This window comes from Protomyctophum parallelum (assembly GCF_964188405.1).
Source record: "Protomyctophum parallelum genome assembly, chromosome: 3".
Taxonomy (NCBI): domain Eukaryota; kingdom Metazoa; phylum Chordata; class Actinopteri; order Myctophiformes; family Myctophidae; genus Protomyctophum; species Protomyctophum parallelum.
Genome location: NC_139698.1, coordinates 38,893,897 through 38,906,075, shown reverse-complemented (window position 1 = coordinate 38,906,075; position 12,179 = coordinate 38,893,897). Strand labels below are relative to the sequence as shown.

At 44.6% G+C, this 12,179-nt stretch overlaps 1 protein-coding gene across 2 annotated transcripts in view; it reads left to right on the top strand.

The window, feature by feature from the left end:
- Positions 1-10,528, top strand: part of sntb1 (syntrophin, basic 1) — a 51,288-nt gene extending 40,760 nt beyond the window's left edge. Inside the window, exons 7-8 of one of the 2 annotated variants that reach the window (XM_083762267.1) lie at positions 7,639-7,868; positions 10,197-10,528. In XM_083762267.1, the coding sequence (XP_083618393.1) occupies positions 7,639-7,868; positions 10,197-10,289 (323 nt within the window). In that variant the 3' untranslated portion in view covers positions 10,290-10,528. The remainder of the gene's footprint in view (positions 1-7,638; positions 7,869-10,196) is intronic. The other variant, XM_083762268.1, reaches the window with a different exon arrangement.
- Positions 10,529-12,179: the final 1,651 nt, after the last annotated feature.

Here is a 12,179-nt window from a genome sequence, read left to right as displayed (position 1 = left end):
TATCGTTATTTTTCACCACAACAAGTGAAATTGATTTAATTCATTACTGTGCTCTCGCTACTGTACATAACGTATGATTCAATACAACGTTCTGGTCGGCCCCATCGACTTCAAAATCGACACGCACGTTCCACACCCCCACAGGGAGTGCAGTGCCCGGCCTCGAGTCGGTAGACACACCGTTGAACCAGAAAGCCCACAAAAGGCTCTGGTCACACCTGCCAATTGATTACTTAACCAGTACACTTTTCACTGTCAGTTTGCACTCTTCAGGCACAGGCAGACAGACAGACAGACAGATACAGAGATATCCATATACAGTATGGGTACAAAAGGGACACAGACAGATAGTTAAAACGGGTGCTATGACAAGTTGACAACGGGTATTTTTAGGTTCCCAAGTTGCATCGTTCTCAAGTAGGCTGGTGGCCGATGGGCACGTACAGGTCTAGTGCTCCAAATACAGACGTTGATGAATATGAACCTTCCAGGAGAAGGTCTCTTGATTGAATTTCCACAGATCATTGAAGCTCCAGTCAAGGTTGTCACCACCAAATATGTACAGCTCTCCATTGTAGACAAAAGGCTGAATGACCTGTGCGTAACTGCGTACTTCTGGAAGAAGCTGTGCAGAAGGCGTGCTCAGCCAGAAGTTGGTCTCTGTGTCAAACACTCTGATATTGTTGTCCACTAGGCCAGGGGTTCTCAACGTTTTTGGCTGGAGACCCCCGGAAATGCTTTGGCGGCCCCCTAGGGGTTGTGACCCCCAGGTTAAGAACCCCTGCACTAGGCCCCCAAATATAAACACCTTTGTACCAATGATGGTGGCAGAGAGACATTCTGAAACAGGTGCCAGAGTGCCTTTGGTTTTAATGAAAAACCAGGCCATTGTGGTCGTGTCCAATTTGTGGATATCATGTGTGAAAAAGAGAATATGGTTTATGGGAATATAGGAATATGTATTTATACCTATATTCCAACGTACTGTATGGCTTCCAGACATGACGTCAGCAAAGCCTACTGAATGGACTGTCAAAAATCAACATGCCCCCCAAATAAATCAGCATGACATGTTATTATTGGTGTTCCTTGTTCTCAAGTTGAGAGAGGTTTTAGACTAGAGCTTTCCCCTAATGTTTTCAGTAGGCATACTGGCATTTCTCTGAAGCCAGTTAGTGAGTAATATATACTACACTAACATGCACTGTAGCCACAAAATTGCTTTCTATTAGGACAGAAGTTTCTCAAAATAATTTCATTTTAAGAAAGGTTCTGTCACGGTTCGGTACCAGAGAGGGTAGGACCCAAATGCAGGACGACCGTCAGGAAACTTTCAACGTGTTTATTAACACCAAAAGGTTAACACTGGGAATAAACAAACACTAGGAACACTAGGAAATAACTTCAAAAACAGGAGCAACAAGAAAACTGTGACAATAACTAATAATCCGACGAGGAACTGCACAAACAGGGGAGAATATATAGACACAGGGAGTAACAGGACACAGGTGAAACTAACTGACAATCTACACAGGGATAGGCTAAGACTAAAAGGACACAAGTGCAAAACATAGGCTAATCACAGTACTGGTGAGACAAGGCAGGTACAGAATACAGGGGCAGACAGGAAAGCATAAACCATACTACAAAATAAAAGGTACACAGTACAAGATCAACTCTAACTGGAAATAAGAAACATGGAACACAAAACTACTAATTCACAGGAAAACAGTAAAGTAAAACACCAAAAACCAAGAAACACAAGAAAGTACAAAACATGTCACGGAACGTGACAGTGCCTCCCCCTTAAGGCATGGATACCAGACATGCCACTTTGTCCATAACATCGAGCAGGGTGGGTGGTGGGGGTCTGGTGGAGGGACACTGGGGCAAAGGACCAGGGGCTAGTAAATAATCTGGGGCACAGGGCGAAACACTGACTGGACTAGGCAGGGCAAAAACAGTCAAAAACACAGAAAAGACTACAGAGGGAAATCACACAGGGATGCAGGCGGGCAAACACACAGACAAGCAAACAGACAAGCAGACAGACAGAAGGTGGGACAAACCAAGAGACAGACATATCAACTGACAGACAAGCAGGCAGGCAGACAGACATGATGTTTGACACAATAGGCGGGTAAAGGGGTCAGAGGGGCGACATGAGGACTGGAGAGTAGACAGACGGACAAACATATTGGCATACACACTAGCAGACAAACATACAGGGAGACAGGCGGACAGACAGACAGGGAGAAGGACTAACGGGCTGGTAGGTGGGGCAAGGGATCTAGGCTGGGAGACTGGAGGACTAGGAGGGCTAGGGGCAGAGCTAGGGACGGGGCTACATACATGGCTTGGGACATGACGAGGAAAAGGAGTAGACACAGTCTTGGCTATACATGGCGACAGGGACTCAAGAGGGTGTGTACACATGGGCTGGGGTACCTGAGGCCAAGGAGACATTGTCACTGGGAGAAAGGAACGGGGGTCAGGTGGCTGAAGAGCACCCCCAGGATCCAGCGGCTGGAGTGCAGCCCGAGACCCCGCTGCCGTAGTGCAGGCCCGGGCTCTGACAACTGGTCAGGCCCGGGGTCTGGCAGCAGGAGTGCTTCCTCGGCTTCGGTGGGGACATGAGGGAATAGTTCACAAGATCCACATGTCTCAACAGGGAAACCCGACGAGGTCACTGGTGAGGCTGGGGTAGCTGACCTGGGTTCTGGTGGGACGTTGGCGGGGGCAGCCAATGTGGGCTCAGGCAGGGCGTTGGCGGGGGCAGCCAACATGGGCTCAGGCAGGGCGTTGGCATGGACAGCCAACAAGGACACCGAAGGGCCGTCGGCAATAGCAGCCAACGAGGACACAGGGAAAACAGGCGGGACATCCGTGGAGACAGCTGGCAAGGGCGCAGAGGGCACAGGACGGTCGTCGATGTAGACGGCTGGCGAGGGCTCTGGCAGGTCGTCAGCTGGGGCAGCCACCGATGTTTCTCGGAGAACAGGCAGGATGTCGGCAGAGATGGCCGACAAGGCTCCAGACCGAATTAGGGGCGTAGTCACACAGGGCAGCGAAGGCTCCTTGGTGCTGGGCAGCGGAGGCTCCGTGGTGCTGGGCAGCGGAGGCTCCGTGGTGCTGGGCAGCGGAGGCTCTGTGGTGCTGGGCAGCGGAGGCTCTGTGGTGCTGGGCAGCGGAGGCTCTGTGGTGCTGGGCAGCGGAGGCTCTGTGGTGCTGGGCAGCGGAGGCTCCGTGGTGCTGGGCAGTGGAGGCTCCGTGGTGCTGGGCAGTGGAGGCTCTGTGGTGCTGGGCAGCGGAGGCTCTGTGGTGCTGGGCAGCGGAGGCTCTGTGGTGCTGGGCAGCGGAGGCTCTGTGGTGCTGGGCAGCGGAGGCTCTGTGGTGCTGGGCAGCGGAGGCTCTGTGGTGCTGGGCAGCGGAGGCTCTGTGGTGCTGGGCAGCGAGGAGCGTTGATGGCGGCGCGAGCCATGTCGACCACGCCCCCTCGCCCGGTTCCCCCTGAAGATGGCCAAGCGAGACCCAATGTATGGGTCCGAGGCTGAAACTGTCTCAGCATAGGCCGGCTCAGGGAAAGCGGGGTCAACAGGGGAGAGTTCGGAGCAGATGGGCTGGAGGCCTACATACCCAAGCCTGATTGAACGGGTTGCAGGCTGGTGTGCAGGCTGGCAACTGACAGGCTGGGAAGCAGGCTCATGACAGACAGGCTGGGAAGCAGGCAACTGGCTAGCAGCTCGCAGGTCCGCTGGCGCACTGGACAAGGCTGCCCACAACCCCTTAATTGTCCCCTCAAGTCTATTTGCCAGTTCTGGCCTGGAGTAAGCCACTCAGAGGGCCTGCTTCAAACCTTCAACTTTATCTTCAGGGCTGATGGAAGGATTCTGGCATTTGTCCATAATAATTACCATGAGCTGAAGGACTTCACCAAAATCATCTGCTGGCGCTGGGTCGTCTGCTGGGTCCATAGTGGTCGGATTATTCTGTCACGGTTCGGTACCAGAGAGGGTAGGACCCAAATGCAGGACGACAGTCAGGAAACTTTCAACGTGTTTATTAACACCAAAAGGTTAACACTGGGAATAAACAAACACTAGGAAATAACTTCAAAAACAGGAGCAACAAGAAAACTGTGACAATAACTAATAATCCGACGAGGAACTGCACAAACGGGGGAGAATATATAGACACAGGGAGTAACAGGACACAGGTGAAACTAACTGACAATCTACACAGGGATAGGCTAAGACTAAAAGGACACAAGTGCAAAACATAGGCTAATCACAGTACTGGTGAGACAAGGCAGGTACAGAATACAGGGGCAGACAGGAAAGCATAAACCATACTACAAAATAAAAGGTACACAGTACAAGATCAACTCTAACTGGAAATAAGAAACATGAAACACAAAACTACTAATTCACAGGAAAACAGTAAAGTAAAACACCAAAAACCAAGAAACACAAGAAAGTACAAAACATGTCACGGAACGTGACAGGTAAGGTCTTGAATAACAAGCTAGTGCATTTGAAAGTGAAACTGTACCACAAGTAACACAAGAAACAGACTGAAGCTCCCATCCTATGGTTATGTTTGATCCTTTTCATCAGTTGCCATGGTAACAAAATGTGTGCATGTCGTTCCAATTCCTCTCTTTCCCCTTCCCCTTATTCATGCTCAGTAATTCTGTCTTTCATCCATCTTTTTTCTGTATCTCCTCCACTGGTAACACCTATCTTATGCTTCAAAACCTCTGGAAGAGGGCTTTATGTCTGCACTCACCGTCATCCTGTCTTTTGTTTTGGGCTGAAAGGCCCCTTGTGTGTGTGTGTGTGTGTGTGTGTGTGTGTGTGTGTGTGTGTGTGTGTGTGTGTGTGTGTGTGTGTGTGTGTGTTCTGGTGGGAAATTCTGCTCTCCCTACAGATCAAGGCTCTCAGGTAGGAGAGTAGAGTTTCCCCTCTGAGTCTTTCTCCTGGACATAACAGAAATACTGTTCTCACTGTCCCATTTACAAGTAGTGGAGGAGGGAGTTAAAATGAAAGGGTAATACATCCACATTGAATCCAGTGGTGTGCAAAGTACTCACAATTCTTACTTAACAATATAGCTGCCTTTGACGTAGTATTCAGTCAATTCAAATCCAACTAGCTGGTTTAGCTGAAAATCGACTTTTAACACTGGCCCGGTTGCTAGGCATACCTCAGCACCAGGAAACGTGTGCGCGCATCCCATAGAGTCCCATTTAAAATAGGATTTTCCCTCACTCTTTTCTCTGAAACTGTCCGGTGTGATGATCATCCATCCAAGGTTCGCATCGATTGAAATATTAACGTTTCTGGCAAAGATAAACATTGTGAGCTAATGTTAACATAAGCCGTTTCTTACAATGGCAGTCTGCGAGCCAGGAAAACGGAAGTGAAAGTGACTGAATGTGGACATCTGGACATATTGAAGTAAATTGAGGACTTTGGAGGTGGTGCCACAGAGGATACTGTTGCATTAATTGAGGTGGGATGTGATGAAAGCATGGATGAGTGTTTTAGCTGCAGAGAATGTCCGGGAGGGTCGGGGATGGGCAATGTTCTTGAGGTGGAAGAAGAAGTTTTGGTGACTTGGTTTCCATGGGGGAGGAATGAAAGGGTGGGGTCGAGAATGATGCCAGGGTGGCGGACATGGGTGGAGCGTGTGACAATGGATCAGTCAATGTTAAGTGAAAAATATTGGGTAGAACCGGTGAGGGAATTGGGGCCGATGATGATGATGTCCGATTTATTGCAATTGAGTTTGAGAAATGTATTTTGCATCCATGTTTGATTGATTGTGAGGCAGGCAGTGAGGGTGGAGTGGGTGGTTGGTGTGATGGTTTTGGTGGAGAGGTAGAGAGCTATGTTTCATCGGCATAGGAGTGGAAATGAAGTCCATGGTGGCAGAGGATCTGACCCATGGTTAACTGGGGCAGTTATTGATGGAGGTGAAGTGTCGGTCAGAGAGGTAGGATGTTATCCAGGAAAGGGATAACATAAACCAAGGGAAGACTGGAGACGGGTGATGAGGATGGAGTGTCTGATTGTGTCAAAAGTGGCGCAGAGGACGAGGAGGTGACCCGAGTCAGCAGACAGGAGGATGTCGTTGGTGACTTTTGTGAGAGCGTTTTCAGTGCTGTGTAGTGAACGGAAACCGGATTGAAATGATTTGTAAGGGTTATTGGAGTCCATGTGAGATTTAAGCTGGGATGCAACAGAGTGTGGGGAAAAAAGGGTTTGTATCTGGACATCACGTTAGCACACACATGGAAATGATGAACTTTCTTTATATTATATTGTGGCCTTCTAAGAAATATTAGCAAATATTTCGTTTTTGTATTACTGTATTGTGTAGGCATTAATTCGCTTTGGTTTTCATAAAAGCCTTCAGATGAAGAGCCAGACGAGGAAGGGATTTTGATCTGTATAGAGTGATTAGCATGGTTTGAGTGACACCAAAGTTAAGTACGCTGTGAATCAGCCTGCTGACAGGCAGACAAAGGAGACTGCTAAGCAGACCTTCAGTAGTCCTCAGGGAGAGATAACACACACGTAAGCACACACGCACACACGCACGCACGCACACACACACACACACACACACACACACACACACACACACACACACACACACACTCACACACTCACACACTCACACTCACACTCACACACTCACACTCACACACACACACACACACACACACACACACACACACACACACACACACACACACACTATTTTGGATTACTTCTATACTTGTGAGCACATCAACATGTGATTTTTGAATGCCATTTAATATTCCTTTGCTGTTTTTAACTGTAACCCTAAAGCTGAAAATAGTGATCTACAAGCTCACAACGTGTCGTGCTGCAACACGCTGTGAGCTTGTAGATGTGCTACTTTCGGTGCACATCTACTATGGATCAGGCATAACTCCAACCGTAACCCCTAAACCTAATACTATTTACATTATGAAGAGGGGATATATACTGTACAAAATAATAGATTTTTGAGCGATAGAAATAAGCAAATTAGCACAACACCCCATAGCCCCATTCAATTCAATGCAATTCAATTAAATTCATTGACGGCTTATGGTGAAATAGCCAATAATGCGCTTTTGCACAAAATAACACCTGGACCTCTTTGGTGGGGACGAACTACAAATAAAGGTAAGAAAGGCTTCTAGCATGGAATTCTCCTTTAAGGTGCCACTACATTTCTAGGAAGGGACTCTTGGGACCAAAACATACTAAAATATATTATGATGAATTAACCACTTACTTACTGTAAGTGGTTCAAATATAGTGAAGATTTCTGGAAAAATAAGATTTAAGCGATGAGATACTGCTATAAACCAGGGCATGAAACAAACGATGCGTGATGTCAGAGGTACACTCAGCTTTTTGTTGTATGGTTAATAGGTGAACCTGAACTAAAGATAGGGATTTAGAGAAGAGCTCAATTTTCTAGTGTCTAATGAGTCTAACAGTGAATATTAGCCAAAAATAGCAGATCTACAAGCTCACAACGCATTGCAAGAGATTTGGTAGTTGTCGTAGTTGAATGGGAAAAAATGTTTCAATTCCATTTCCCTCTCTCCTTCAGGTTGTCTGTATCGCGGCCAGGAGTGTCGGCTGGTGGTCCATTATGAAAAGGGTTTCTCTGTGCTGTTCGAGCCCAAACAGGCAGAGAGGGAGAATGGGGAAGACAGAGGGACTCGCACCCCTACCAGGCCTAAAGTGATGCTTTCGTACCCCTTCGAACAGCTCAAGATGTCCTCTGACGATGGAGTTCGCATGCTCTCCCTTGACTTTGGCGGCAAAGAGGGAGAAATTGTGAGTCTTGTTTATAAATCACTACTTTTTCCCTACTAATTCCATCTGTGCTTAAGTTTAAGCTCTACAGACATTGCTGTCATTAGAGCCTGTATTGGTACATTCAACAATGTCAGTTACTGTATTGGCTGGAGCTTGTTCACTATGTTTGCTAGAAGTGGACATGCACCTGTCGCATTATAATAAAACTGAGTCATCATGATTTTACATAAATGCAATCGCTATGTCTAACTAAACATTGCATTGACACATACTGTATATTTAATCAATAGATGTGAGAGGGAGTGCTTTATTGTGGTTATTGGCATCAGGTCTTAATGGGTTAAATTGGAAGAAACAGATACACTATACTTGAATTTATGGATTGAGATTGCAGAATATAACTCAGACAGCAAGCTTGGGTTGAAATGATGTAAGTACAGAACAGTACAGTACAGTGCAGGTACTTTGCTGCACAAGGATGCACTAGTATGATGCACATTTTTTTCTTCCCGGCACTGCTATATTATTTATATTGGAGTGTATATAGAGGGTTCAGCACAGAGGGTTCAGCACAGGTCACATTCAGAATTGAACTGCCATTGTTGTACCAGTATAATCCAATTGAAATGCAGTAATACAAATGATACAAATATTTGGTTATTAATAATAGAGCATTCATTCTCTAATAAAGGTTAGATATATAAATTTACTTATGCCAACTAGACGTGATTGAATCGAATGTGAACTGACTCAACCCTGACGAAAAGCATTTAAATTATCTCTAACATTTACTGTGAGATCTTTAATCAGTTTGCACCACACAAGGGCATAATGTGAAAGCACAGTGTGCCCATGTTTCATTGGCCACGCACCAAGCAAACTTACATGGAAGTACACAGTCATATTTTCATTCAAAGTAACCAATGTAGCTGTTGTACTTTAATTTAAAATCCACTGTGAGCTACTATAATGTCAAAAGTCAGTGTGAAATTCATTGGACCTTATTAACAACTATTAACACATTTTGCTAATGTTGGCGGTTCTTCCAAAGAAAACAAAATTGGCTGCTAAAATGTCTGATATTAAAGGTTTCAGCAGTAGACCTACATTGATGATATGTGGAGCCACTCATGATTCACTGCATGGCGCTTACATGACACAAACAAGCTGACACGTCATAGTTTCCATCTCTTAATCCTTCCCCTAGGTTTTCAGTTGGACAAAATAAACTTCAGCTTCAAGTATAAACGTAGTCCAAGTCCCTATAGGCCATAGGAACAGGATGTGTGAGTCATACTGGTGAAACTCCCATAATTCACAGTCAAGTCCTGTAATGAACAGCGCTTTGTTCACACTGAGGTGGAACGGGTGGTGTTCTTGGCGTGCACACTGTGTGTGTGTGTGTGTGTGTGTGTGTGTGTGTGTGTGTGTGTGTGTGTGTGTGTGTGTGTGTGTGTGTGTGTGTGTGTATGTGTGTTTGTGTGTGTGTGTGTGTGTGTGTGTGTGTGTGTGTGTGTGTGTGTGTGTGTGTGTGTGTGTGTGTGTGTGTGTGTGTGTGTGTGTGCGTGCGTGTGTGCGTGCGTGCATGCGTGCGTGTGTAGTGCTTAGCTCCAATTAGGACCATGTAGCAATGTTTCCTAATCCTCATCTTATTAGTGAACTGTAGACTGCTTTGTATTATGTTGATTACAGTAATACATTTTCCTGTTGTTCTCTCATTCAATTATTTCTATCCATTTGTTTATTGCTCTCTCTGTACCCTCTTAACACTTTCATTCTATCCTTTATAACCATTGACCATTAAACCATTTTCTATTCTACGCTTTCATTTTATTCCTACACTATTCTGCCTGACTTTACCTTATAATAAAATCTGTGTTATTCCATTCTCATCCATGCATTATTTTATGGTCTATAGTAAAGTCAGTATATTATATGCAGCATTTCCCACTCTATTCTCCTATTTAGTTCTAGGGGTAAAACACTTAATCAAACTAATTAAAAAAAAGAATCTAGATTATTTTTTGAATATATATATATATATATATATATATTTCTTGATTAAAATCTGCTAGTATTGAAAGAATACTACCAGATCTAAAAGCAATGTGTGGCTATGCGATGCGATGTGAGCCCTATTGGAATTGTTTGGCATCAATTCATTACAATTCGATACAACATTTTTACAAAATGATCCCAAAAAATCTATTATTTGATTAATCTAAAAAGTTATCGACAATATATAATCGCCAAGAAGATCATCGATAGTTGCAGCCCTATTAGGCTACAGTTTATCCTTTTCTAACATATCCCACTCTTCTCTATTCCTGTCCTGTTCTCTTTCAGCAACTGGATCTCCACTCATGTCCCAAGCCCATTGTCTTCATCCTCCACTCCTTCCTCTCTGCTAAGATCTCACGCCTTGGACTGGTGGCCTGATGACCCCCTTTAAGTGACATTATCACCTCGAAGAAGGAAGAATTCCACTTCATCTCTCCAGGCTCCAACAGGCTCCAAACGGGTGAATGAGCGATGAGTCCCTCTCTTGGCTGAAGCCTTCATCTCAGCATGGACCCTTGACCAATGAAGGACACAAGAGACAGCGGCTTGCAACACGTTTTTGGCTCCCCAGCTCCATACACAGCAGAGTCTTGAGAGTGTAAAAATACACCCAAAATATACTCACCTTGAAGAATGACCCATGGACTTTCAATCCAGACTGGCCTTGTTTGGTTGAAATACCTGTATGCCTTTAACAGACAGTGTTGTTCCACACCCTCCTCCTATAAGGGCTGTTTTCACAGACATGTTGAGAAGAACCACAGACTAAAACATGGACTGTAGGGATCCCAGGGACAGAGAGAAAAATAAAACATGGAATGGGGGGACTCTAGCGACACTGGCAGAGACAGAGACAGACAAAATGAACAACAGAGGCCATGCTGTCAAGTTCAGTCAGTATAAGAGGGTTGGACACACACACATGCACTCACTCACTCACGCACGCACGCACGCACGCACGCACGCGCACACACACACACACACACACACACACACACACACACACACACACACACAGAAGAAATTACTTTAAATCCAATCAATTCTAAATGTGGGGTGGGGGGGTATTGCCATTACTTTCCCAATGAGCAATCATTCATTCGAAATGTTTAGTGACATTGTAGGAGAAAGCTATCTACATTCGTTGCCTACAAATAGAAAGCATAATTAGTAAAGTGTTTTCTGAAGATATGACAACAAATTACATTTCTGAATATCAAGGTGTGCTGTTAAGTCACTGGTAATGGCATCCTTTTTCAATTATTCTTCAATTGACACAGAGCAATTTGACTGCAGGTTGTACACTGTCATGTATTACGCACTTAGGCTGAACAATGTTGGTTTCATTTAAATGTACAATAATATGTCCGGTGTTATTCACATAGTCAAGTGTCTCAATTACTACTCAAGTATTTCAATTTCATAGCGTCCACATTGTAAATGGTATTCCTCATGTTCAGCTCAGTTTTGAGAAAGCCAAATAAAGTAGGATAAAAATATGAATATCCCAGGTTAATGAGAACAACAAAACAATCAAACCATTTTCCAAGGGGATATTCATAATATTCTAGTTCACATCTACAAGGATATGAAGGTGTATATAACAGCTTAACCTGACTACAACTTTATATTAGTATATAAAGTTATATATTTTTATGTATATTATACTAGTCTCCAGTATCACACGTGCGCTCTCTCACGCACGCACGCACGCACGCACGCACACACACGCACACACACACGCACACACACACACACACACACACACACACACACAGATCACATCACCGAATGTGCATGTGCTCCTCGATTCTGACGAGTCATTTGTACACAGCAATTCATTTTAATTTATTTTCATTTGAGGTTGAAAGTATGTTTGTGAGTATGTTGGCTGAAATAAGCACACAAGAGTCCCATGCTATCAATCAATATGGAACTGGACTCGATCATTTTCACAAAATGATTCACTTTTTATTTCTCACGAAAAGGAAAAACAAACTAGTCAAAACTTTTATGGGAAATCTAAAGCCAAAATCATAATCACACAATTATACCGGCAGGTATTATTGATCTGAAAGGATTTCCAAAATATATATACATCTACCCTGCTGCAACCAATGTAGTGACCGTACCCAATTCTATCTTGAATGTTTTACAGTAGAACAAGGAGTAACAAAAAGGTTCTCTCCTGTGCCCTCTGATGGCTACAAAAGTTCAAGATTTGAAGTTTGAAGCAACTCCTCAAAACTCATAAAGAAAATGCATTTT